We start from the raw sequence: 27,317 nt of genomic DNA, 5'->3' as shown, positions 1-27,317 counted from the left end.
CCAGTGAATTGGATTCCAAGCTCTTCCTCCCACTTGGAGATGAACTGAGGGATGTACCCCTCCTCTGGTTGGGTTAAGGATGAGTATATTAGTGAGAGACAGTGTCGGATCGGTTCCCCACGGTGGCAAATGAGTTCCAGTTCAGTGAGTTTACGGGTGATGCCTGATTTCCGTAGACAGCTTCGAAGGAAGTTCCGAAGCTGCAATCCACTCCAAAAGTCTAAGGGGGGGTCTGTCACCAATACTCCAGCTTCCAAAGAGAGCTGACCATTGGGTCCCAGAAAGTCGTACAGGCGCCATTTCGTGCCCATTGCCAGTCGTTTAAGTTGTGGATTCTGTGTACCAGGGGGGAACTCCGGGTTGCCCAGAATCGGAACCATGGGAGATGGCTGTGGGGATACCGAGGAGCGTCGGAAAACTTCTCTAACCACCATTAGGGTGCTGCCCAAGGTAGGATGTTCCACAAGGTCTTTAGGGAGTGGTGAGGTGATCCAGGGCCAACTCTTGGCTGTCCCCCCGGAGTCCTCCTCCTCCATGGCGACCCAGTGCTTTGCCTCTGTGTGGCAGTGCCAGTCCACCAGCCTGGTTAAGTGAGCTGCTCTGTAGTAGGCCTTTATGTCCGGTAGGCCGACCCCACCCCTGTTCTTTGCCAGGTAAAGGAGTTGGAGTCTCACACGGGGTTTTCGGTGAGACCAGACGAAAGCCCGGAACATGGAATCGATTTGTTTAAAAAACGTTGAGGGAAGTCGGATGGGGAGCGCCTGCAGCAGGTATAGCACCCTTGGAAGCAAGGTCATTTTGAGGGCGCTGCATCTGCCGAACCAGGTCAGCGTCAGAGAGTGCCAGTGCAAGAGGTCAGTTTTAAGGCGCAGGAGTAATGGGGCAAAATTGGCCGAATACAGTTCAACCGGGTCTGTGGTGATGTCTACTCCCAGATACCGAATATGTTTGGTTGCCCATTTCAATGGAAAAATTGAGCGTAGGCGTTGAACATTCCCTTTATCTACCGTTATGTTAAGAACGGAGGATTTTGTCAGGTTGATCTGAAATGATGAGAGCTTGCCATATTCTTGGAGGGATTCCAGTAGGTTGGGGAGAGAAGTAAGGGGTTCTGTTAGGAAAAAGATAAGGTCATCTGCGAAGGCAGCCACCTTGTGAGATCCCGATGGCTTCGGGTAGCCCGATATGGCTGGGTTTGCCCTTATTGTGCATAGAAAGGGTTCTAGGGATAAGATAAAGATCAGGGGGGAGAGGGGGCATCCCTGACGCGTGCCATTTCGAATATCGAAGAAGTCCGATCTTGTCTCATTTACCCTAACCGATGCGGTGGGGTGCGTGTAGAGGGAGAGGATCCACTGAAGCATAGAGGAACGGAGGCCAATGTGCTCTAGGGTTGCCCGGATGAAAGACCAATCAACGCGATCAAAGGCCTTCTCCGCGTCAGTTGACAGCAGGAGAAGGGCTCGTTTGGTGGTCCTTGCCGAGTGAATCAGGTTAACGACTCTTATGGTGTTGTCCCTTGGTTCTCGTAGCGGTACAAAACCAGCCTGATCTCTATGAATCAGGTTTGGTATATGGGGGAGCAGTCTATTAGCTATGATTTTTGCGAAGAGCTTGAGATCCGAATTCAGAAGGGCAATCGGGCGATAACTCCCACAAAGTTGTGGGTCCTTACCTTCCTTCGGGATGAGGGAGATATAGGCCCTAAGGGTGTCTACAGGGAATGTGTTCCCTTCGGTGAGGGTGTTAAGGGCAGATACTAGGGGTTCCGCTAGTATGTCAAAGAAGGTTTTATAGTACACTGGGGTCAGGCCATCCGGGCCAGGGGCCTTTTTCGGCTTCGAGGAGGCCAACGCAGTTCTTAGTTCATCTACAGTCAAGGGTTCTTCTAGTTCTTCCCTTATCTCATCCGGCAAAGATGGCATGCCTGAGGCAGCCACATAGGATTGTGGGGTATGCCCGCCCTCCCTAGGTGAGCCTGTGTCCAGGTTGTAGAGGCCTGTGTAGAAAGCGCGGAACTCCTCCGCCATATCTGGGGAGGTATTTAGCCTCTGTCCTGTCGATGATTGTATGTGTGGAATGTGTGTTTTCGTACGAGGGCCCTGCAGAGCTCTGGCAAGGAGTGACCCCGGTTTGTTTGAGTACTCAAACATAGTACGCCGTGTCCATGCTAGCTTCTGTTTGGTTTTCTGAAAAAGGAGCGTGCAAAGCTCCTCCCGTGCCCTCTGTAGATCCCGGAAGGTTGAACGAGCAAGGCTAGCCTTATGTACACTTTCTAACTTACGAATCTGTGCAAAAAGTTCCTCTGTGCGTTTCAGTCTGTCCCGTTTAAGTCGGGCCCCTATTTTGATCAATATCCCTCTCACAACCGTCTTGTGAGCCTCCCATGTCACAAGGGGGTTGGGAACCGATCCCTCGTTGATGGAGAAATACTCCCGGAGCGCTCTCAGTAGTTCCGCACGTGTTTCCTCCGATTGGAGTAGTGCCTCATTCAGTCGCCACGAGGGAGGAGACCGAGTCACTGGCCCCAGCCGGAGGGTCAAGTGAATTGGGGCATGGTCGGAGAAAGATATGACATCAATAGACGTCGAGACTACCTTGGCAAGATCTTTATGTGACAACAGTATGTAGTCTAACCGCGAGTAAGTGTGGTGCACTTGGGAGTAAAATGAGTAGTCTCTATCTTGGTTGTGGAGTAGTCGCCAAGGGTCAACAAGATGTAGGGTATGTAGATCTGCCTTGAGACGCCTCAGGCAGGAGTAGGACAGATGTGAGGCACCCCGCGATACATCCATGGTTGGATCCATGGCAAAGTTTAGGTCTCCGCCAAAAACAAGCATCCCCTCCGAGAACTCCAGGAGCTCCGAGAGAAGTTTACGGAGGAATTGGGGGTGGCCCACGTTGGGGAAATATACATTTGCGAAGGTGACCTGCAGGCCGGACACCCTTCCCTTTAGGAGTAGAAAGCGACCCTGCTCGTCCGCTCGCTGTGCCTCGAACACCCAGGGGACTGACCTTGCCAATATAATACTAACCCCCTTTGATTTGGAGACCGGAGAGACACTATGGTATGCCAACGGAAAGGTCCCGTTGGCTAGCCTGGGTATGGAGTCTGCACGAAAGTGCGTTTCCTGTAGAAAAGCGACGTGTGTTTTGCCCCTGCGCAGGTCAGCCAATAGCTGCGAGCGCTTCTCTGGTACATTAAGGCCACGCACGTTCAGAGAGGTAATCTTTAAGTGACCCATCATGACTTCTGGCGTGAAAGTGGAAATCAGTATACGTGTGTAAAAGACACAAAAACAGGCACCCCCACAGGCAGAGGGCAGAGTTTAGAGAGAAAGGTATACCAGAAGGGGAAGAATGGAGAGAGAGGAAGGGAGGGAAGGGGGGAGGAAGGATGGGGTAAGGGAGGTGAACGGTTTCTGTCTTAGACTAACTATGGGCCCCTGGTACACACTAAAAGTGTCCACACAGGAGTCCGCCCTAATGTGGGGGTGGTAGTAGCGTTGTAATCTACTCTACGAATGAGTAGAGTTTAGGCAGTAATTCAAATTAGTCAAAATTTATGGAGATGTGTGGGGAGTAGTGCCACTGAGAATTATATAATGTCTAAACATGAGAACCATATCAAACAACAATACCCATTAGTAATTGGAATCTGCATCGTAGCTGGTAGACACCTTCTGTTAGGTGTAGGTGACCCCATAAGAAACTCATGTATGTCAGACCGATCCCCTCTGCCAACACAGGCAATAGACATTACCAGCGGGGACCGCTCCGACGCCACATGGCAAGGCTCGCCTCCTCAGTATCAAGGGTCCCGTGTCCCCCCATCCGGGGGTGACCAGGGGGACCACGCAGGAAGAGGTCGCCACCAAAAGCGCAGATAGAACCCAATATAATAATACAATAATAATGTAGTAAAGGCTGTAAGAAATTAAACACCAAAACATAACAATTTATCTTATTTTTAAACTGTTCCTTTCATTTTTATTTTTTTTTTTTTTTAATCATTTTTATTGTTATCTCGGGGAATGTAAATATCCCCTATGATAGCAATAGGTAGTGACAGGTACTCTTTTTTGAAAAATTTGGGGTCTATTAGACCCTAGATCTCTCCTCTGCCCTCAAAGCATCTGATGACACCAAGATCGGTGTGATAAAATGCTTCCCCAATTTCCCAATGGCGCTATTTACATCCGGCGAAATCTAAGTCATAAAATGCTCGTAGCTTCCGGTTTCTTAGGCCATAGAGATGTTTGGAGCCACTCTGGTCTCTGATCAGCTCTATGGTCAGCTGGCTGAATCACCGGCTGCATTCTCAGGTTCCCTGTTGAGACAGGAGAGCCAGAGAAAAACACGGAAGACGGTGGGGGGGGGCTTTCCCTCCCACGGCTTGTAAAAGCAGTCTAGAGGCTAATTAGCCACTAGGATTGCTTTTACATGAAAGCCGACCGCTGGCTGAAAAGAATGATACCAAGATGATACCTAAACCTGCAGGCATCATTCTGGTATAACCATTCAAAGTCGTGAATGGCGTACCTAAAGACAAAAAAATGGTTAACAATAAAGCACAGTAAATGGTAAAGTATAAAAAATTGCATACCTGAAAAGCAAACATGATAAAACATAATAACAATAAAACATTGCAGAATAGAATACAGTAAAAAAGAGCAGAACAAGAGAGAATAGAGAGAGAGAACAATAAAACGACAACTATTTTTTTTTATTTTATATATATTTTTTTTTTTTTTTTACACTTTTTTTGTAACTATCTTTTATAACGGTAACCGGTTCCAGGTTCGGGTCTCTCAAAATGCGATGGCATCTTGGGAGACCCTGTGAAAGTGTGCCTAGTCTGTGCAATGCTGTACCCTACGCTAATACTCAACTAATGAATGGTAGCGTTCAAAACATTCACCAATGCAAAGACCAGGATTGTCAGGACAGGAGGGACAATAATAGCGGGTGTCACGCCTATATTCGCGCTTGCTGCAGACACGACATCTTTTTTGGGGGTTCGTTGGGTAGGGGTACTCGGGAGGACATAAAGAAAATGCCTCTCATGCAGCCGACTGCATTTGGTTGGGGATGTGAATGGGGGAAGTACGGGCGCTGCAGAAGCGGTGGGTTCCCAATTAGGATTGGCGAATGCAGCAGGAAGGGCACTATGGGCACGACGGGCCTGTGTTTGTCTTCTTGGTGGCAGCGGGACACTACTTGTGCTTGCCACCTCACCAGCTTGAACTGCACTTATGGGACTCGCCACGTCACCAAGTGTTACTGCAGTGCTGGTTTGACTACGACCGGGGTGTACTAGGCCGCTGGCGCTTGCCAGTTCAATAAAAAGCTACCAAAAAAACTGTTAGCGATCGCAGGGATCAGGCCTGACTCTGCGAATGCTGCAGTTATACGTTAAGTGTTTTGTAAGTGACAGTGATCGATCGATACTGCACTTGGGTGGGCTGGGCCGGGCGGAGGGGCAAAACGCAGGTGCTAGCAGGTATCTGGGCTGATCCCGCTAACACTGCGTTTTTGGGAACCCTAAACTGCTGGGGACGCTAGTATAGATCTGATCGGATCAGATATTGATCCGATCAGATACTACACCACTAAGGGAGGTGTACGGTGCGTGCGTGGGTGTTAGCGCTACTGGCGCTAACCTGACGCTGCCTGGGGCTGGTGCTTGCCAGTTCACCAAAATACTACCAAAAAAACTGTTAGCGATCGCAGGGATCAGGCCTGACTCTGCGAACGCTGCAGTTATGCGTTTAGTGTTTTGTAAGTGACAGTGATCGATCGATACTGCATTTGGGCTGGGCCGGGCGGAGGGGCAAAACGCAGGTGCCAGCAGGTATCTGGACTGATCCCGCTAACACTGTGTTTTTGGGAACCCTAAACTGCTGGGGACGCTAGTATAGATCTGATCTGATCGGATCAGATATTGATCCGATCAGATACTATACCACTAAGGGAGGCGTATGCTGCGTGCGTGGGTGTTAGCGGTACTGGCGCTAATCTGACGCTGCCTGGGGCGACGCATATCACCGCCGGGCAATCAGGGGGCTAAACCTTTATTCGGTAATAAACGGCGGGTGCCCTGACACTATAAAAAATAAACAAACTAACCAGCGTCACCCGTAACAGTTATACGGTGATCAGTGGTGAAAGGGTTAACTAGGGGGCAATCAAGGGGTTAAAACATTTATTCGGTAGTATATGGGGGTCCCTGTCGCTATAAAACACTGACGGCGAACCTAAATATTTAGGTCCCTAACTAGCGTCACCAGCGACACTAATACAGCGATCAGAAAAAGGATCGCTTAGCGACACTGGTGACAGGGGGTGATCAAGGGGTTAAAACTTTATTAGGGGGGTATCCTAGACCTAAAGGGGGCTAATACTAACTGTCCCAACACTGTAACTGTCACAAACTGACACCAATGCAGTAATCAGAAAAAAAAAAAAAAAAAACTGCTGGTGTCAGTTTGTGACGGGGGGGGGGGGGGTGATTGGGGGGGGATCGGGGGGCGATCGGGGTGTTTAGTGTGCCTGGCATGTTCTACTGTGTGTGTGTAGTGTTGTGCACTCACATACCTGTCTTCTCTCCTCGGGCCGGAACGGAAATTACCGAGCCGAGGAGAGATGACATCATTTCCTTTGCTGCTGTTTAGCATACAGCAGCAAAGGAATGATGTGATTGGCCGGCGGCGATCGCAAGGGGGGGGCCACGAACGGATGGCCTCCCCCTCACCTCTGATCGCCGCTGGACAAAAGACGACCGCCTCGGGCACCGGGGGGGGTCCAATTGGACCCCCCACCCGCGGAAGGCAAATCACGTATATTTACGTGATTTTGCCTGTCCGTGCCACCTTGCCGACGTAAATCAGCGTGAGGCGGTCGTCAAGTGGTTAAAGAAACATTAAAGTGTTTGTAAACTTTTTTAAAAAAGTCTTTTTTTTTTTGTCTTTAAGTTGTCCTTATGGGCTTTTTAATATCGCTATTGCATTTTATCCTGCAGTGTTGCTATATTACCTGGGTGATCCTGCCAGGTTCCGTCTTCCTGGTAGTAAACTGACCACGCTAAACATGGCAGCCGACCCATGCTAGTGTGGTCAGTTTGTGTGCCCCGCCATTCTGCTGTTGGCTACAGGCACACTGTGCAAGCGCACAGCTTGTCTCTATCTTTGTGGTCAGTGTAAATCCACGACCCCCACCTCACCCTCCTCTCTTGATTGATGGCGGCTTCTTCACAAAGAGGACGACAATCGTCCGGCAAAGCCGCCGTCAATCAAGGGAGTAGGGGAAGGAGACGTCATGCCACCCAGTAAGATTGCATTTCATTACCATGGAAATGCTGATCCTGGGTGGCAAACTTTACTTCCTGCAATGACGTGAATGCCCAGCTACATGCACGCCCAGTTGCAGGTCTGTGAATCGCTCTGGAATAAACAGCGATCACGAGAGCTGCATTTGCTAGATAGAAAACAACTAATCAGCAAGTTTTATATAAGATCTAAAGCTGGATTGATAAAGTGCATACATTTATGTACTTAAGTACATGTATATGTTTACTGAACTTTGCAACCACTTTAAAGTGTACAGTACCTCTTTATATCTGATAAATGTTACTGATTTAAAACTGCAGTTCGAACAGTAAATTACAGTAAATTTTACTTAAGTTTTCACATTCTTTGCGCCACCTGAACAGTGACTACATTCTGTCAGATACAGTTGCTGTTCAGGTATTCAAGCAGCCTTCAATACTGCAACTTAAATACAATAGCGGGCAGTGCAGAATTCTTCATCCACACTAAACAGGAATCTACTAATTTCCTCTTGTTCAGGCCAAGTGCAGGGAAACGAGGAATCTAGCCATGTGTATAGCTACCAGTGGAACTTTTGCAGATGTAATAATCGTCTGCTCTCTCAACCCAATCGTTATCTATCTTTGTATTCTAGTGTTCGACACTGAATGAAAAGCTTGATCTGCTGCTTCAGACACTCCATGCTGAAGCGCAAGCCACTCCATTGTTGACGCACTTAACACCACCAATTGTTGAGGAAGAGGTGGAGGAGGAATTCTCAAGTGAAGAATCTCTATCTGAGAGCAAAGAGCATTTAGCAGACAGCATTACAAAGTCTTCCACGGCAAAGCTCAAGTCAAGGGAGCAGCTCATGATACGAGCCAACAGCTTAAAAAAAGCAGTCAGGCAAATCATAGAACAAGCTGAAAAAGGTGGGTGGGTTGTTGTGTCTTGAATCAGAATTGAAATATGTCACACTACCTCTGTTAATATATTTTTAGCTACAGTAATCCTAGTGTAGTTGCATTTTTTTTTTTTAAATTGGTTACTGCTGCTAGTACAGGTCCATCTGACCTTTTGATTCTGTTTTACTATTGATGATGTTCATTCCATAATGTGCATTGTATACTGTATACTAGAATGAAATCTCTCATTATAGCTACATATATCCCATGTCTTTTTATTGTGTGTTCCTCTAACTCAGTTTATAAGCAATACATTTCTGTACAGTGTGCAGTATTCTGTACTTAACAAATTTAACCCTAACAAAATAGAAATGATATTTTTGTGATTTATTACTGAACAGCAATTTTCTTTTTGCTATCTACATATGTTTTATGTAACCACTTTTCTGTTTTCTGTCACTAGATAATTTGTATTTCAGATACTTTTTCCCCTGTAAAAATGTGCTTGTGTGAGAACCCTACCTTACTACTTGCTGTGCTCAGGCTGTGTGAATGTGAAATGATTCATTCTGTCTGAACAGCACAATTGCATCTGATGCTTTTATATTACATTTCTTATAGCATGAGAAATTGGGGTACAGCTTGATTAGATCTTGACATGTTGTAGCATTTCAGTCACATTAACACTGCTATATAAAATCTAATTTGTGTGATAGTAAGACTTATTGTCCTCTTAGTGGTGGATGAGCAAAATGCGCACACTGAGGAACAGGAGAACCAGGCTGCAGAGGAGTACAGAAAAGAGTTAGAAGAGACAAAAGAAGAGGAGAAAGATGAGGACACCAGGGACTTTGATAGCTTATCAGGTAAGTTTAGTGGCTGTAAATTGTGAATTCAACATATTCAGCATTGGTATAAGTATTGGTTTTACCACAAAAGGAAGAACAATCTTGTTGCCTCCACTCACTCGTGCAACTTTATATAAATTAAATCCAGCTTGACATGAGCTGCATTTCAGTCAGCCTGGGTGACTTAATGTTTCCCTAAGCATACCTGCAATAGGCTTGGCACCATGTGATTGCTGTGACCAATCACAGTGATCTTAGTTTTAATTAAACTGCATGACTGCAGCCACAGTTTCCTTTCACAGGGAAACTGATTGCTTGTTATAGTCATTGAGACTGTAGTAAATGGTGTGTGGGGAAAAACAAAACAAAAATATTCCTGACACAGCTGTGAAGCAGAGCATCGCAACCGTGGCATGCGTACACCCCAGCCACTCTTTGTCTGCAGCTGAAGGGGGTAGTGGTTTGGAGGCAGTAAAACTGGCTCGATCACAAGGTTTTTTGGTTGTTTCTCCTGTCCTGACACTTTGGGGGCTCAAGAAATGTGATAGGTAGTCAGGAAATTAGACATGCAATTTATGGACCTTGAAAGTACAAAATTACTACTTGGATACTGGGCCCCTCCATGCGTCTAGGCTGTGAAAAGTCTCACAAATTTTGTAATCTCATACTGAGGAGTAGCAGAATGTGTTTCAGGATGTAATTGTAAATATGCCTTTGCGGTTTGTGAGAAAGAAACTTGTTAAAATGACAAATTTTATTACATTTTTTATTTTAAAAAAAAATTTGTCAAAAAATTACAACTTCAAAAAACTTACCATGCCATTACCTAAATACCCTGGATTATCTACTTTCCGGAAAGGGGTTATTTGGGGGATGTGTGTACTGTCCTGACATCTTAGGGCCTCGAGAAATGTGAGTCAGTATATCAGGATTGATCAATTTTTAAATATATACATAGTTTGTAGACTCTCTGTAACTTTCACACAGACTAAATAGACACTGAACTGGGTTAATTTTACCAAAGAAATGTAGCAGAATACATTTTGGCCTAAATGTTTTAATGAACGATAATTTTTTTTGCAAAGTTTTATAACAGAAACTAAAAATATATATATATATATATATATATATATATATATGCAATGATATAAGTAATTTTTTTATATTAAACCGGACATCGGGGGACGAGATTTTAAAAAGATGTGAGTGTTAAATGTTAATGTTTTGAACTTCTCAAATGTTTAAACAAAAATAAATAAAAATGTCAGTGGAACTCCACTTTAAATACCTCCAAAGCTCTTTCTGTCTCAAAAAAAATAACTAAAATTAATTTTGGTACAGTGTTGCATGACAGGGTAATTGTCATTCAAATTGTGACACCGCTGAAATCTGAAAAATGGCCTGAACTGGAAGGGGTGAAACAGTCCAGACTTGAAGGAGTTACTAAAGGAATGGCCCAATACTACATTAAACATAATCTGCTTGGACCCAGTGGTTGAAGATAAACCATGTTTGCTACATTGATCTTAACTACCTTTCAATTAGTGGTTAAAAACTGTCCAAAAAAAGCTTGCTTTTTATTTATTTATGTATTTATTTTTATTTTAAAGTAAAATCAGTTGTACTTTTCTTGTGTGCTAAAAATGCATAATTGCCCAGAATCCTATTTTAACTTTTCTTTAAAAAAAGACATGTATTAACTGTGGTTTAAACTGTAGCACCTGAATTATATCTGCTCTTAGTGTATTACTATCCTAGAATACATATTGTATACCTTCCCATGTAGCTGCTTTTCTACAACAAGTTGATCACATGTGAACCAGATGGCTTTCTATCTTGTGGCCACTAGTGTTAGAAAATATCCCCAACTTCCTATCCTCCGGGATATTTTATGTGAACCCTAATTTGTTAACACAAGTAGAATCTTGCATGTTTCCTTGGGAGAAACAAATGTGCGAGTTACAATAAATAACCTGCTTTCATCTTTCCCCCTGAAATCTTGGTTTAGGGTCCCACCACAGCTGACCATCATGTATTAGATGCACTTCAAATGAGTGGAATTTGCTTATTGCTGTTACATTGCAGGTTAGGTTAGAAGAGGTGAGGCAAAGCCTTCTATCCTCCAGCCCCCCCCCCCCCCCTTCCCGTATGAACCTGGACATGAAAATACTGCCAGCAGAAACTGGTGTTCCAAGAGGAATAATGAAATATGAATTCAGGTACCAAAAAGACATGATTTTCACTCATTAAGGCTCTGTTGGTTTTTATCAGAGCATGAATAGAAAAAAGGTTATTCTTAATGTAACTTAGCCCGGGAGCCCCATCTGTCACAGTAAAGAGCAGCTGTTATACAGAGTGTGCTTGTTTTGTCATGGAGTACAGATAATGTAGAAGATGGTACTGCCAGATCATGAATCACAGAGATGTACAAAGGTTACAATGTAAGTGAATGATCACTTCTATGCCCTTTTTATGCTCTTTAAAGGAAACAGAGAAGATTTCTCAAAAATGGCATGCTTACCTTTTTCTCTTGGGTTTTGAAGACAAGTAAAAGAGAACTGTGCTTTTAATGGATAGTGTATTAGTTTTCTTTTTAGGAATGATGGCTACTGTATAGCCTTAGGGGTTCATACAAGCTGGCAGTTAGCAATGCACATCCTAAACTGTACTTGCCGCATTTTCTTCAGTAGTTAATTTTTCAGTCTCTGTTGCCAGCGTAGGATTCGCAGTGCTTGCACTTCACTTTACTTACCTGAATTAAATTGGCAGTGGTGTGTGTGTGTAGCATAAGTTAATAGAAGTCGGGTACACTTCGTCTGAGTTCAGAATAGAGATTTTCCCCAAAATGTCCTGTGAGGACGCAGATCCTAATCAATAATTTACATTTTTACTTTTTAACATTGGACAAAGGTTTTTATTAATCAAATGGTGCATACGTTATGTTTGCTTTGCATATAAACGGTAACTGTTACATTTAATGTTCTACAGTTTGTAGGTAAGATAACAAGTACATTTTTTTTTGCCATGTGGGTATGTTCTATGAGTACACATATTACAAATAAAGACTACACAGTGAGATATGTGTCCAAGTATTCGTTCCAAACTGATATGGTTTTGTTACACACAGGTATCAGACTCTTGTCGCCAGCCGTCCCATACCTTGTTATATTTGTTGGGGCAACCTCTGTTAATATATATATACATTTCTTGTATGGCAGGGTATTATTCACTTCTAGTTTCCATTCTACTGTCTTGGGAGGTGTCTGTCTCATCCATTTTTTAGCTATAATTTTCCTGGCTGAAAACAGCGTCTCATGAAGAAATATTTTTGTATATTTATCAATTGTGACTGGTAATATATCAAGAAGGCATTGTTGTGGGTCTGTAATAAATGGATTGCGCTAACTTCTCTAAATTATATTACCATTCCTAAAATTGAAAACCTATATATATGCAAATAAATGCCAATAAAAAACATATAGAAATATCCTTGATAGCGTGCTATTCTGTGCCAGCTATTTATGTGTCCAAAATTCTAGTGAAAGTAATAACACTGATAAAAATACCTTACGATACTGCCAACAGCTGATTTAAAGTGCAAGTGCTAAAAAAATATATTAATAAAAATGAAAATAAAAATAGGTGCCCTCATTACTCTCTAACCATTAAGTCTCAAATGTCAACATGTATGTGTACAACACAGTGCAATAAATGTCCTCAACATATGTGTGTACACCACAGTACACTGAGTGATCACTTCTGTGCAATAGTGACGTTCCTTCACAAAATTTAGTGCTTCTACTTCCACCGCTTAACGTGACTTCACCACCACCTAGTGCAATGACCACTCACCAGATATATTAGAATATGCGCCTTTGGTTAATTTATTAGGATAACCACTCAGTTTATGATGGATCCAGTAGCAGCCTTTCCAAACAGTATACTATTGCCTCTTGCTCTGTGTAATTCTCATAAAGACACATGGATAGCCATCATAGTGTAGTATATCACTCTCATTTTATTAAAAAACATAGTTGAACTCGCATGTTATAGTGCCTCTAAGCTGGCACCAAGCTAATCCAGCTGTGTGTGTGGAGAGCGGGGTCTCAGTCTACTTACCACTCTATCACTGTGTCTCCTTACGGTGGCGTGCATTCCAAGCCTCATTTTTGTTAGACCGGAAGTGACAAGAACATTTCCCAGCAGCCTCTACATGTTTCGCAATACAATTTGCGTCATCAGGAAGCTGGGAGGTAGACTGAGACCCCGCTCTCCACACACATGGCTGGATTAGCTTGGTCCTAAGAAGAGGGGGATCTGGGCTGCTCTGTGCAAATCCACTGCACAGAGCAGGTATGTCTAACATGTTTGTTATTTTTATAAAAAAATAAACAAGACTCTGCAATCACTTTGATAGCTCATATTTAAATTTGCACACACAATTGAATTAATTCAGCGGAGTGACTCATTTCCTTCAGCAATAGCCAGCCTGCCTGAAGGGAGGTGAATACTGCTGTGCTTTTTAGCTAAACTCTAGTCCGTTGGGAATACTTTGTCTTTTATTTTATTTAAAAATATTTGTATACACATAGTTTAAAAAATATATAAATCCGTTTAAAATATACACTTTTACAATTGCAATGAATAAACAAAAAAAAAAATAATAAAAAAAAAAACTTTACAAAAACATAGTTTACTTTATACATTCCACTGACATCTTTGTTTTGAAATTTATTCTTATAGTGAAGAGATGTAAATGACTCTATTGACGTGTCATTGTTTATAATGATGTTGCCAAGAGCCCCTTTCTTTCTGATTTACTGAACTGTTAGCTGATATGTAAATGTGTATGTTTGTTCTTATAAGATCTGTCCATTTTTTTTAAGGCAAAGCTCCTCCACGTTCTCCAGACAGACGTACTTATAGAAGCATACATTCTCACACAGGCTCATTCTCGAGCCCACCCTTGGCATCTAGCAAAGAGAATCTTCCTGTTTTAAACACACGAATAATCTGTCCAGGTAATGCAGATTTTGGGTTGGTCCATAAATAAATTTTAATTAGGTACAATAGAACTGTAAAATTCCATGAACAAGGAAAACGTTAATGATTTTATCTTCAGTACTGGTATTTAGCTATTGCTTTTGTGCTGGCTTTTTCATAGCTTGGTCATTATAGTGACTGTTTAGTTGGCTCATTTCACCATTGATTTTTGCATAATTGGGAATGAACTCTGACTAATGTTGGTCTATGTTGGGCAGTAAGCGATACTATTCAGTGAATTACAACTTTTTATATTTTCCTAAACTGCTTGTGCTTGCTCCCATAGGTCTAAGAGCTGGCTTGGCGGCTTCCATTGCTGGTAGCTCCATCATCAACAAAATGTTATTGGCAAATATGGATGCCATTGGTGCTTCTCCTTTTATTGACCCGGATTCTGATACCTTGTAAGATTTTTTTTTTTTTTTTTCTGTTAAAATAAATGTTTACTAAAGTTATTGTAAAGGTTCCGATTTATTTAAAAATTTAAATAAACATGTACAGTAAAACCTTGGTTTGAGAGTGATTTGCAAGAAAAGCAAAATTTTTTAATTAATTTTGACTTGATAAACAAGCAATGTCTTGATATACAAGTAGCGTCATGTCACAACGGAGTATAAAAGAGAGGCGCCTACTGCAGGGTAGTCGTCCCGGTCATGATTGCAGACTGACAGCAGTGAGAGCTGGCGGTGCAGAGGATGGTCTATGTGGACAGCTTTACCCCGGGTGCCTGCATACTTAGATGTGCCTGTTTTAATCAACCATGTGAATTGCTAAATGTTGTACCTTCATTAAATGTGACCATAATGCTACACTTAGAGGAGCCTCTCTTCTCTTTTATACTCTGTAGCTTTTTCTGGATTTTGCTTCTAATCCCCTTGTGGATGGACATTTTATGGTTACACAACCTATCACATGTGGAACAAATCATCTGAGTTGCCATTATTTCTTATGGGGAAATTTGCTTTGATATACAAGTGCTTTGGATTACAAACATGTTTCAGGAACAAATTATGCTCGCAATCCAAGGTTTTACTGTACTTGTCTGCTCTATGCAAAGGTTTTACACAGAGCAGCCCCGATCCTCCTCTTTGCGAGTCCCCCGCCGGCTATCTTGGCTCTTTTCCTCCACTGAGTGCTCTTGTAGAAAGCCGCTTTCTATGAGGACACTTGTGTGGGCTGGCTTCCAAGCAGCCCTATCTGCATCTATTGACACAGACAACGAGGCTTGACCCTGCCCCCCTGCAATGGTTCCCGCTGCTATCAATCTGCTCAGTGAGGAGGGACAGAGCTGCTGCTCTCGTTCACAGCACTGGATTGAGATCGGGCTCAGGTAAGTATAAGGGGAGGTGGAGGATCCTCTGTAAGTTTTTTTTTTTTTTTTTTTTTTTTTTTTTTTTTTTTTTTTTCCCTAATGCATATAATCTATTAAGGTAAAAAACCTTAAGGCTTTAGAACCTCTTTACGTAAACAATGTAAAGTACAATAATAGATGTACATCATGTTTCCAATCATGCAGGAGTATATAAAAAAGCAGACAACTCATGACAGGTTCATAATTATGAGACATGATGTCAATGTGAATAGCAATCATGAACAATCAGTTATAATGTATAGGCATAATATCTTTTTGTATCAATGAGAGTAGAGACACTCCCTTTTTGATTTAGTGGTTGTTGGCTTTTAGTCATTGTCTTGATCACCTCCAAATGTTGGGCACTCCTCCAGGGTCATTAAAATATTTTTGGAGAAGATCCCATGCAAAGGACATAGTAGAGAAAGTACAGCATGGGGGAAACAAAGGGAAAGAGTAGGATGGGAAGTTTGAAGATGGACCGAGGTGGGCCTCTGTGCACAGGATGAAACCTTGATCAAAAAATTTCAGAGCGCTAAAGTGTCCATATAGAATCGTTAACCTCTCCCCCTAAGTAGTTGATTAACCATGGGTTTGATATTTGTCACGCGGAATAGCAAATCACAATAATTCATGTGATTAAACGTTCTGTTCTTGAATGTCCCTTTTGCATTTGATCTAAATAGATTCAAACTATATGGCATTGCTAATTGGTTTGACATTTTGGCAGTTGGTAATAAGCACATTGGTGTAACTAGAATATTTTTTTCAATAAGTCAACATCTAACCTCTTCCATTTGGTCCCTTGCTTTATGAACTAGCATTTACTGCGATTTGAGAATATGGTACAGTGTTGACATCTTCTCAATGGTTTTGGTTACCTTTATGTGATGCTTGCCATTTCGGAATTTAGTCAGCAGATATACTCCTACTCATTGTCACATTTTGGCGTCATAATGTGCAGCATTGCTACTTCTAAATATACTGTATGTGGTCCATACATTTATGGGCTGTTATTCAGTATCATTTAATAATATAATAAAGGCTAATTTTACATACCTCCAAGCTGCTTCAAGAAAGACATTTTCTTTTTTTTATGTTATCGAGTTGAGTAATGAGGTTGCACTTTACAAAATATTTTGTTTCTCGTCACTGCATTTTTTAAACTGGTTATACTGCTGTCTCAAGGAGTATTGAGCCCTGGAAACAAAACTGTAAGGCAGCTAATAGGAACCCCCTCCACAATCAGCTGCCTAGTGTCCTAGGACGATGAACATCTTTTCTTTAAGTTTGCCACTGAAAAGTCTAACCTATTTTTGCTAGCCTATTTTTTTTTTATTTTTTTTTTTATTTTTCTTTTTTTCTTTATTCAAGAATTTTCTCTTCACCGCTGCTGGCATTTTCCCCTCTGATTGGTAGAAATCTCATGTGGTTGTCCTCAGTCTGCCTTTTGATGTGGACTGGATGTTGCGGGTATGGTCACTGGGTTCCACATGGGACGCTTCCCAGGTCCAGAACCACCAGCATTGCTTGAACACTTAACCTCTGAAGACTCACTCAGTGAGTAGACCAGTCAGGCCAAGCATAGGGTGCTACCTCATTTTCATTAGTCTCTGTTTCTGCTAGTTTATGCTGCAGAAGAGGGTTAAAGCTGTGGGACTGACTGCTGCTGTCACCTGCTGGGTGGATTGTTGCATGCCATACAGCATTGAGAAGCATTTTCCTGCTCACAAAGATTCACATAGAACGCTCACCTGTTCCTGCTGCCCACTTACAGTGACTTTAGTCACTTCCAAGTGTCTGGGTTTCATTGGTATTTAGACTCTTTCTGCTTGCCTGGAGCCTATACATTGTCTTCTGGAATTATCACTGTAACATGGCTGATTCTAGACACACGGAACAGTCTTCCTGTAATAGTTGTTCCCAGCTAACTTTCTACTGCTTGCACGACCACACCAGATTTCTGCCATGTCTAGTGGTGGTGCTACATCTGCATCCTGGAGTCATGCTGACCCTGCTGTTATTCTCTCCTGTCCTTTTTTGCACCATCAAGTATTGATGAGTTCTCTGCCCTTTTTAGCATGCAAGACTTAGTGATTTGTAAAGTCTTGTTTTTTTAGGTAAAAATAACAAACATGTTATACTTACCTGCCCTATGCAATGGATTTGCACAGAGCAGCCCAGATCATCCTTTTCTCTGGTCCCTCTTCGGTGCTCCTGGCCCCTCCCTCCTGTTAAGTGCCCCCACAGCAAGTAGCATGTTATGGGGTACCTGAGCCGAGCCACAGCTCCCTGTGTCCATTCAGACACGGAGCTGCAGCCTGCCACCACCCCGTTTCTTCTAATTGGCTGACTGACAGCAGCGGGAGCTAATGGTGCCTGCTGCTGTATCAGCCAATGAGGAGAGGAGTCCCAGGCAGCCGAGACATTCCTACAACATCGCTGGATCTAGAGGGGGCTCAGGTAATTATTAGGGGGGCTGCTGCACACAGAAGCATTTTTTTATCTCCATGCAAAGAGTGCATGAAGATAAAAAGCCTTCTGCCTTTACAATCACTTTAAGACCTAAGCTGGCTCTTATTGTCCAGCAGCTCCTGCTCTTCAGCAGATTCTCAATCTTATTTAGCCCCAGCTTCACCTCTTTTTTGTATGCACATATACACATATTTAGTCAGAAGCCAGTTAACCTAATGGCATGTATTTGGAGTATGTGGGGGAAAAAAACGAGTGCCCGTAGGAAACCCACACAGGCACAGGGAAAACGTGCAAACTCCATGCACATAGTGTCCTGGTTGGGGTTTGAATCAAAAACTGTTGCTGCAAGACAAAAGTTGTAAACACTGAGCCGTCTCTTGTATGCGCCTCATGTCAGTATATATTTGCAGGGCACTTTGTCTGAAATGCTGGACTGCAGAATCTTTTATGCAGGTAGCAATTGATCCTCGTGGCCTTCGAAGCACCTAGCCCCGGACCATTTGGCTGCCCAAAGACCAGAGCACTTTTTGCGATTCCGCACTGCGTCGCTTAAACTGACAATTGCGCGGTTGTGCAACGTAGCTCCCAAACGATATTGACGTCCTTTTTTCCCCACAAATAGAGCTTTCTTTTGGTGGTATTTGATCACCTCTGCGGTTTTTATTTTTTGCGCTATAAACAAAAAAATAGCGACAATTTTGAGAAAAAAATGCATTATTTTTTACTTTTTGCTATAATAAATATCCCCCCCCCCCCAAAAAAAAAAAAAAAAATATATATATATATATATATATATATATATATATATATATATATATATATATATATATATATATATATATATATCTTTTTTTTCCCTCAGTTTAGGCCGATACGTATTCTACATATTTTTGTTAAAAAAAAAAAAACGCAATAAGAGTTTGTTTTTTTTTACTAGTAATGGCAACGATTTTTATCGTGACTGTGACATTATGGCGGACACATCGGACACTTTTGGCGCGATTTTGGGACCATTCAAATTTATACAGTGATCAGTTCAATTAAAAATGTACTGAATACTTTGTAAATGTGACTGGCAGTGAAGGGGTTAACCACTAGGGGGCAGTGAAGGGGTTAAATGTGTCCTAGGGAGTGATTCTAACTGTGGGGGGGCATGGCTATGTATGACACGACACTGATCACCGTTCCCGATTACAGGGAGCTGTGATCGGTGTCCTGTCATTAGGCAGAACGGGGAAATGCTTTACATAAGTATTTCCACGTTCTTCCTCTCCGTGAGACGATCGCGGGTATCCCCACGGACATCGGGACTCGCGATCACGCTCACGGAGGTCGTGGTGGGCGTGAGCCCGCAAACCGATTCTTAAAGGGCAACGTACAGGTACGTTAATCTGCCTGTACGTGCCCTTTTGCCGACGTATATCGGCATGAGGTGGTCGGCAAGCGGTTAAAAAAGCCTTCAGTGCAGGCGACCAAAATGTCTTTCTCTACAACAGTTAACAAGTATCCTTTCGTTGTCCACTACGTCGAGCTGAATGTTAATACCCCTTGAAAACTTGGCCCCTAATCCATCTGAAAAGTCTGAACTTTCAAGTCTGCCAAATCCTTAGACAAACTTTCCTCTGCATTAAGGTGTGCACCCACTTTCCAGAACAGGGATGCTTGGGTGCAGCAGATGGTGTCCCAGGGCTACAAACTCATGTTTCTCTCCCTACCTTTCCTCATTTCTTCACTTCCATCCTTCCTTTGTCTCCACATTGGCTAGCAGATTTTCAAGTCCCCACGGGTCTTCTAGATCAAGGTTTCATTGTCCCAAACCTGTGGCAGAATGGTTCCAGGGTTTTACTCAAGCCAATTCATTGTTCCCAAACCGGAAGAGGGAATTTGTCCCATCTTGGTTCTCAGGGCTTTGAATGTTTAATTCAGGATTGAATCCACCAGATCTGTCATCACTTCCTCCCACCAGGGAGAATTCCTGGCTTATGTGGACTTCAAAGGTTCTGGCTCCAGTGGTAGCCCTGTTGAGCTCTTGTGGCATTCTCATTGTGAGATACTTTTAGTGACTTTTTCTTGATGAAAGTATCAGCAAGCGCCCAAATGGACAGTGTATGTCTAACTGCCCAGTTGATACATAAGTTGGTGGATCATGAACCATCAGAAATTGTCGCTGGATCCCACTTGCTTGAAGTATTTGCGTTTGCTCACAGACACTTCTCAAGCCAATGGACTCCAGGTTCAACAACAAACTGAACATGTTGGTCTCCAGGTACAGGAATCCCCCATGGGATCAGTACACCATAACCTATGCATTTCCTTCCTCGAATCTTCTTCCTCGTCTGCTCCATACAATCGAGGGCATTCCGGTTGCTTCTGACTGGCCCAAGTGAATATATTGTAACGATCTGGCACCACCCAGTCGACAGGATATTTTGTCCTCTGAGCTAGTTGGTCATCCTGCTACTCTTGCTGGCTTAAGAGGCATGGATGTTATGTCCCAGGTTATAAGGGGCAGGGCAATCTCTGTGTCTGTGATGGCTACTCACTTAAAGCTAGGAAGAAGTCTACTTCTGCAAGACCTATCATCAGATGTAGCTGACATACTTTACGTGGTGTGACTCTTAAGGGTTCTACCAATGGGACAGATTCTCTGCTTGATGCAGCTGGGTTTGGATCAGAGTTTTTTCTCAGCGCTATCAAGGGGCAGGTGTTTCAGATTCTGTTATCCTTTCATTTGTTGATTTAAATAGAATTAAAGGCAAAACTTTTTTTTTTCTTTATGACTAGGTTAAGGGAGGGTTATATACTTTTTTTTCTTCCATCTGTGTCCAAGTAGAATGATCTCCCTTTACTTATTGTCTAATGGCTAAAACAGGAAGTGAGAGGAAATCCCTTCTTTTCTCCAGAACAAGGGCCCCATTGGAAGATTGCCTCTCTATTCCTGTTCTTTCACTTTCAGTGATAACAGTCAATAAGACAAATAGGATGAATCTCTCTATCAGGGGAACAGACTACAATAAAAACCTGATAAGTGTTGTAATCCCTATCCACTCTATCCAAAACTTAAAAAAAAAAAAAAAAAGCCCTTGAGGATTTTTGTAGCATCCCATGCCCTTTCCCACTTCACTCCTTGGGATCTGGGTTCTCTCTGGGCTTCAGACATTGCCATTCAAACTTGATAACTTGTTAAAGACATTCTTCTCCCTTTACTCTTACCCACAAGTTGGGTTTCTTTGTAGCCAGTACCTCTGCAAGGCAAGTGTCTAAATTGGCAGCCGTGTCTTACAAAGCAAGATTTTTGTTCCTGCATAGGAATAAGTTGTTGTTCAGGCCCAGAACTTTCTTCTCATCTAAGGTAGTTTCTGCTTTTCATTTCTGCTAGGGCATTGTTCTCCTGTCCACCCAGTGTATGTAGGGTTCTGGATGATGAAAAGGAATTTTTGTTCCTTGTCTGCATGTGCATCTCTTTCACTCTTTTAGAGAGACCAATTCCCTTTTTGTCATCTCCAATGGACCCTGAAAGGGTGCCTGGTCTTCTCATTTTACCATCTCTAGATGGCTTTGATAGACAGTCTTTGAAGCTTAGGATCTTGAGGATCGGGTTCTCTAGCCTTTACTGTCAGGTCACTGTCTGCTATATCTGCGAGTGCCTCTGGGGCTTATGGGCATCAGCTGTTCCCAAGATTAGCCAGGCTGCCACACCTGGTCTTCTGTTTACACATTCTCCAAGTTCTACCTGGTGAAGGTTTCAGCCTGTTCTCAGTTTTCTGTTGTTTTTTTTAGGTCTTGTTAGTGATTCTTTGCTGTGTTGCCCACCCTCAGTTGAATTGCTTTATGACAGTCCCAAAGGCTTAATACTTAAATCCAGCAACCAAACCAAACCTTGCTTGGTAGTTGGAGGGGTCCATTCCTTCTGCACTCCAAGGAGGGGGAACTCCATGTTAATGGGGACAAGGGCCTCTTCCCCACATACAGTACCTGCCTCAGATGTGAGGGTCTGTGGTGGGAGGGGGGATTCCAATTCTGGAAGCCCCTTTAGATATTCACTCTGACCCCCAAAGTGAACAAGTAGAGTTAAAGCATCCCCAAGCATGATATTTTAATTGTGTAATTATAGTCAGCAGCTACAAAAAGTGTAGCTGCTGACTTCTTTAGCCACTTCAGCTCTGGAAGGTTTTACCCCCTTCCTGACCAGGCCATTTTTTCCGATACAGCACTGCGTTGCTTTAACTGACAATTGCGCAGTCCTGTGGTACTGTAGCCAAATAAAATTTATGTAATTTATTTCTCCACAAATAGAGCTTTCTTTTGGTGGTACTTGATCACCTCTGCGGTTTTTATTTTTTGCACTATAAACAAAAAAAGACCGACAATTTAGAAGAAAAAATATTTTTTACTTTCTGCTAAAAAACACCCAATAAAAAAAATTTAAAAAATCTAATTTCTTCATCAATTTAGGTCAATAGGTATTCTACATATTTTTGGTAAAAAAAAATGCCATTAAGCGTATATTGATTGGTTTGTGCAAAAATTATAGTGTATACAAACTATGGGATATTTTAATGGAATTTTTAGTTATTTTTTATTTTTTACTAGTAATGGCGGTGATCAGCACTTTTTAGCGGGCATTGGCAGACAAATCGGACACCTAACTGACACTTTTGACACTTTTTGGGGACCAGTGACATAATTTCAGAGATCAGTGCTAAAATAAATGCACTGTCACTGTACTAATGACACTGGCAGGGAAGTGGTTAACATCGGCGATCAAAGGGTTAAGTGTGTCCCTAGGGGGTGCTTTCTAACTGTGGGATGTGCTTTCACTAAAGGAAAATGGAGATCCGTGTTTCTGCTTAACACTAGATTTCCAATTTCCTCTATGGTAGAATGGCAATCTGCCTTGTTTACATAGGCAGACCGCCATTCTGCCTCTCCTCAGAACAATCAGCAGACATCGCGTCCGCCAGACCGCTGATCACAGCGGGAGCGGGGCTCCGGCGGCCAAGCGCCCCAGTGCCGAAGAAAGAAATCACATGTGCCCTGTGACTGGGCCCGAAGTCACACGACATTAGGCGATCGGAACGGATTTGGGAGCGGGTACCTGTCAAAATCTGGTACCCGCTCCTCCCCAAAAGCTCAGTTTCACAAACGGGAGGCTTTAAAGTGGAACTTCCCCTTTTAGGTGAAGTGATGCGTTAAGGCCCATATACACGTTCAGAAAATCATACAAAAAATACTGCTATCCGAATGCACAAACACAGTTTTTCTCGTACAATACCAGATCGTACGGTTTTCTGTCCTACGAGAATTTTCATAACTTTAGTAGGGGAAAGAGAGAAGAGCGGCACCACTCTGAGTGTAGTATTTCCGTTAAAATTCAATGTTTAGTAAAAGTAAGATCAACTCGCATATTGGTGAGATATAATGTGCATGGCATAAGTAGCTTGGGCTCCTGTAGTCCAGCTGGGCAGCGGTGGTGGTCAGCAGTTCCCGAGGCTGAAGACGGTCACATTCAACAAGCACGTCAGTGGTGAAGGACGGGAAGCGTGGTCGAGCTCATGTTTGGAGCATGCGTGCGCCTTCATCAGGCTGTCCACACTGATACAGATCAGAACCCCTAAACCCTGTTCTGGTCTCAGCAGTAAATTAAATTGCACACCTGGACCTTGGAACTATTTCCATATCGCACTAGCTGTGTTTCTAGCACTCCATCTTTTTTCATTTTAATCTCATAACTTTAGTAACCTATTTAGTTTTCGATAAAAGATTATCACGCATGCAAAAAAGAAGACAATCAATCGACTGATAATTTCATTGTGTGTATTAGGCATTATTTAAAGAAAAGAAAAAAAAAGCTACTCTCTTCTAAAGTGTTTTTTTTTGTTTTTGTTTTTTTGCATTTATACATGTCCCACATGGCAGTGCCCACCTGCCAATGCCATTTTTCCACAAAGCTTGCAAATTTGCATTAAAAAAGGCCTAAAAAAAGGTTTTGTCTTGCATAGATTTCAATGGGGCTTTCATGCTGTGCTTGTGGGTTAGAATTTTTTTCAGTTTGGTGAATGTTCAGCTCAGTTCTCCCAACACTACAACCATAAACTTACCATTGTCAGAAGGGGGATCATAATGAAAGACTCTAATTTTACCTTAGGGAAGGTTTACTTTAATATCCCTCTGTCTGTGCCATGGTTTCATGTTTTTTAGTCATTTAAAACAAAATAAAAAGTGTTTTTAAGGACATAGAATATGCCATTGCTATGGAAATGTTATGTCTTTTTGATCTGTATTGTGTGTAATCTTTAAATGTCTGCTTCTAACTATTAATTGGCTTTTCATTTTTTCTACAGAGAAGGCTATTCAGAAAAATGTGTGATGAACAATTACTTTGGTATTGGTTTAGATGCAAAGATATCCCTAGAATTTAATAATAAACGAGAAGAACACCCTGAGAAATGCAGGTAAAAACAAATTTGTAAATGGCTGTGATCTTTGCAAATTCATATTTAACCACAAGAGTTTAAAAAGAGTTTACAAACTGTGAAGGCTTTGAAGTACTTCCTGATAGCAATTTATCTTTGCATTTATATGTATTAAAGTGCAAGTCCGGCGACCAATCTTTTTTTTTTTTTTTTTTAGGTCATTGAGACACTTTGCTCATCCCAAAATAATACTCAGTTTGGGTGTAATATTTCCGCCTCTGTCTGTTTTCGTACTGAAGAATAACTTTAAAAATGTGATGCTGGCTGTTTCCATCTTGCTTGTGGGCATGTGAAGCCCACAAGCATTGATTTCCTGGATGCGGTGAATGCTGTTCATTCACAGTTTGTTCACAAGCATGATCATTATTCCCGCACTGAATCTTGGGAAGCCTGACACTAAGCTCCCAGGAGACAGTGCCGCGCCGGGGAAAGGCAATAAACACGCCTACTCCCATGGGAGGAGAGACAGGAAGTGCCACAATAAAGTACAATATAAAGGTTATTACAGCGATAAAAAAAATTTCCGTGCGGCATTTGAACATCTATGCAATTAACTGAAGGGGGTAAGATTAAGTTAAAAATCTGAGTGGAACCCCGCTTTAAGGTGTTCTTTCTTAGTTACCAAACAGTAAATGTGTCGTTTTTAAATAGAAATTGAAACTGACCATTCCAACCTTAAATATAAAAGTGCAATTATTTCAAATATTTATTATGGGTGGAAAAAATAGAAATCCCCAATAGTGTTTTAAAGCAGACTTAGTGCTATTATTTTTTTTTTTTTTTTAAACACGCTGTGGCCAGAGCAATACAGTGTTACCATAGTAACACTGTGCTACTCTGGGTAAGTGATTGGGATTATTTTTTTACCATTACGATTGCTTATACTAGTGAATTTCACTTAAATTGATTGAGTGTGTATTGTTGCGATTAGCTGTGATTGGCCGCAGCTAATCACATGGTATAGATGGGCTTTGTTTGACCCTGTCTGTACCATGTGATCACTGTGACCAATCACAGCTAGAAACACAGTTGTACATAATGAATGGCATGAAAGGAAGCCATTTTTTCTGCTTCTATGTTATCCCATCTGTCCATGCACACTTTTTTAGTCTAGAAGTGTTTTTTGAAACTTCAGCTTCTAGGAGCAGCAAAAATACTTTTTTTTTTTTTTTTTTTTTGCATTTTTGGGATTGATTTGCCAGCAGAAAAAAACGCTGAATGCTCCTAAATCCTGTTAAAAGCTGCCAAAAACCGGTAATATGAACATTTTTCATCCAGCATTTTTCTGTCCTTTTTTTTTTTTTTTTTTTTTTAGCTTATAGTGTGCATATAGAGCCTTATAGTCTCTCAAATCCATACGCATGCCCATTTTCTCTGCTTTTAACACATCAACTTGTTGCTGAATATATCCCACCCACTTTCAGATGCCCTTGTAACAAGATAATGTTATTTACTGTACCTGTCAGCAGTCATAATGTTATGGTACTTTATTATCATGAATTTTGTCTGCATCCTATGAGAGAACTCACTGTTTGTTGTTGTTTTTTGCTTTGGCTAATGTACCTTTTTTTTTTTTTTTTTCTCTTAACCATAGCAATAAATGCACTTGTATTACATATGACATGCATTTCCATCTCTTTTACTGTTCACATTTACATGCTGTTTTGACATGTCTTCTAATGCTGTTGTGGCAAGACCAATGCTTTTGATGGTCAGATGGAGAATATTAATTGTGTCAACCGTGTTCGGTGACCATGGCTTTATTACCATACCTTCTTCTTTATATTCAGGGTTAAGCCCTTGTTCACATATCGATTTCAATGCCGCATATCAGTGCGACTTCGGGTGCGACTTGGAAGACAATGAACAGTGCCATTGCTGGCAATAGATTGCGACTTGTCATGCAATTTGACCTGTCAAATCGCATAACAGGTTGCTCCAATGTGAACGGTGGCTAATAGATATGTCGTACTTTGCTGTGTATGAAGCTGTTGTTGTCCTTCTCAGGAGATGGCATGTTCAGAGAAACACCTGATGTATGTGATTGACAAATGTCATGTGAGGTCTGTAGTTTATTGCAAACTTTAAAGATTATAAAAAAATACGATGGACCATTGCTACATTATAATAGAATGCCTGTGCAGCTGTGGGTCTCTTTGATTACTGCGTGGTTCATCCCCTTTCAACTTGTAGGCAAAAATGAATCTGCAAAGCCTGTGAAGAGATGGACCAAGGAAGCCAAGCTGAGGCTACAGGCTTGCTTTGACTGTACCGACTAAACTGTTTTTGGGGCTGCGCCTAAAAACCTGGACAACTTCACAGACATTCACAACATCATACCTCAGCTTTTGTGACATGTGTGCCCCCCAATTCTCTTCAAACATTCAACAATAGCAAGTACTGGTTTACAGCAAAACTATAACCGCTTATGCAGGTCAAGGAGATGGCCTAAAGACTTGGGCACAGAACCAAGTACAACCAGGCCAGAAATGCTGACGGGAGATAAGCAGCAAAAAATGAGCTACACTAACAAACTGGAAACTGTTTTCTGCCTATGACCCTGTGTCAGTATGGAGAGTCCTGCTGGATATTACAAGCTACAGGGATCAATTCCCCCGTGCTGCAGAGAACTGATTAACAAACCGAATGGGTTTTATCCCAGATTTGATAACTTCACATTTGCATCCCCTCCATCATAGACATTACTCTTCTCCCCCTCTCTCTCTTCACTGAGTGTCTGTGAAAAGTAATTGTTACAGATCTTCCAGAGACAAAAGATAGGTCTCGTTTAGACTTGCGTTTTGGGAGCTGTTTTTTTTAACGTTTTCTTCCCCAAATTACACACCTAAATCCTCACTTGCACAATTGCCATTTTGCACTGTTTGTACTACTGCAACTTTTAGATGTTGACA

General features: G+C 42.1%; 1 protein-coding gene across 4 annotated transcripts in view; it reads left to right on the top strand.

The window, feature by feature from the left end:
- The window catches only part of DGKH (diacylglycerol kinase eta), a 444,882-nt gene that overhangs the window by 349,176 nt on the left and 68,389 nt on the right, over window positions 1-27,317 (top strand). For all 4 annotated transcript variants that reach the window (XM_073614202.1, XM_073614203.1, XM_073614204.1 and 1 more), the window contains 5 exons: window positions 7,963-8,239; window positions 8,950-9,078; window positions 13,947-14,081; window positions 14,390-14,507; window positions 24,274-24,384. In XM_073614202.1, the coding sequence (XP_073470303.1) occupies window positions 7,963-8,239; window positions 8,950-9,078; window positions 13,947-14,081; window positions 14,390-14,507; window positions 24,274-24,384 (770 nt within the window). The remainder of the gene's footprint in view (window positions 1-7,962; window positions 8,240-8,949; window positions 9,079-13,946; window positions 14,082-14,389; window positions 14,508-24,273; window positions 24,385-27,317) is intronic.

The sequence above is a fragment of the Aquarana catesbeiana genome, linkage group LG02, assembly GCF_042186555.1.
Source record: "Aquarana catesbeiana isolate 2022-GZ linkage group LG02, ASM4218655v1, whole genome shotgun sequence".
Lineage (NCBI taxonomy): Eukaryota > Metazoa > Chordata > Amphibia > Anura > Ranidae > Aquarana > Aquarana catesbeiana.
The sequence above is the reverse complement of the archived record's forward strand: the minus strand, read 5'-3'. Positions and strand labels throughout refer to the sequence as shown.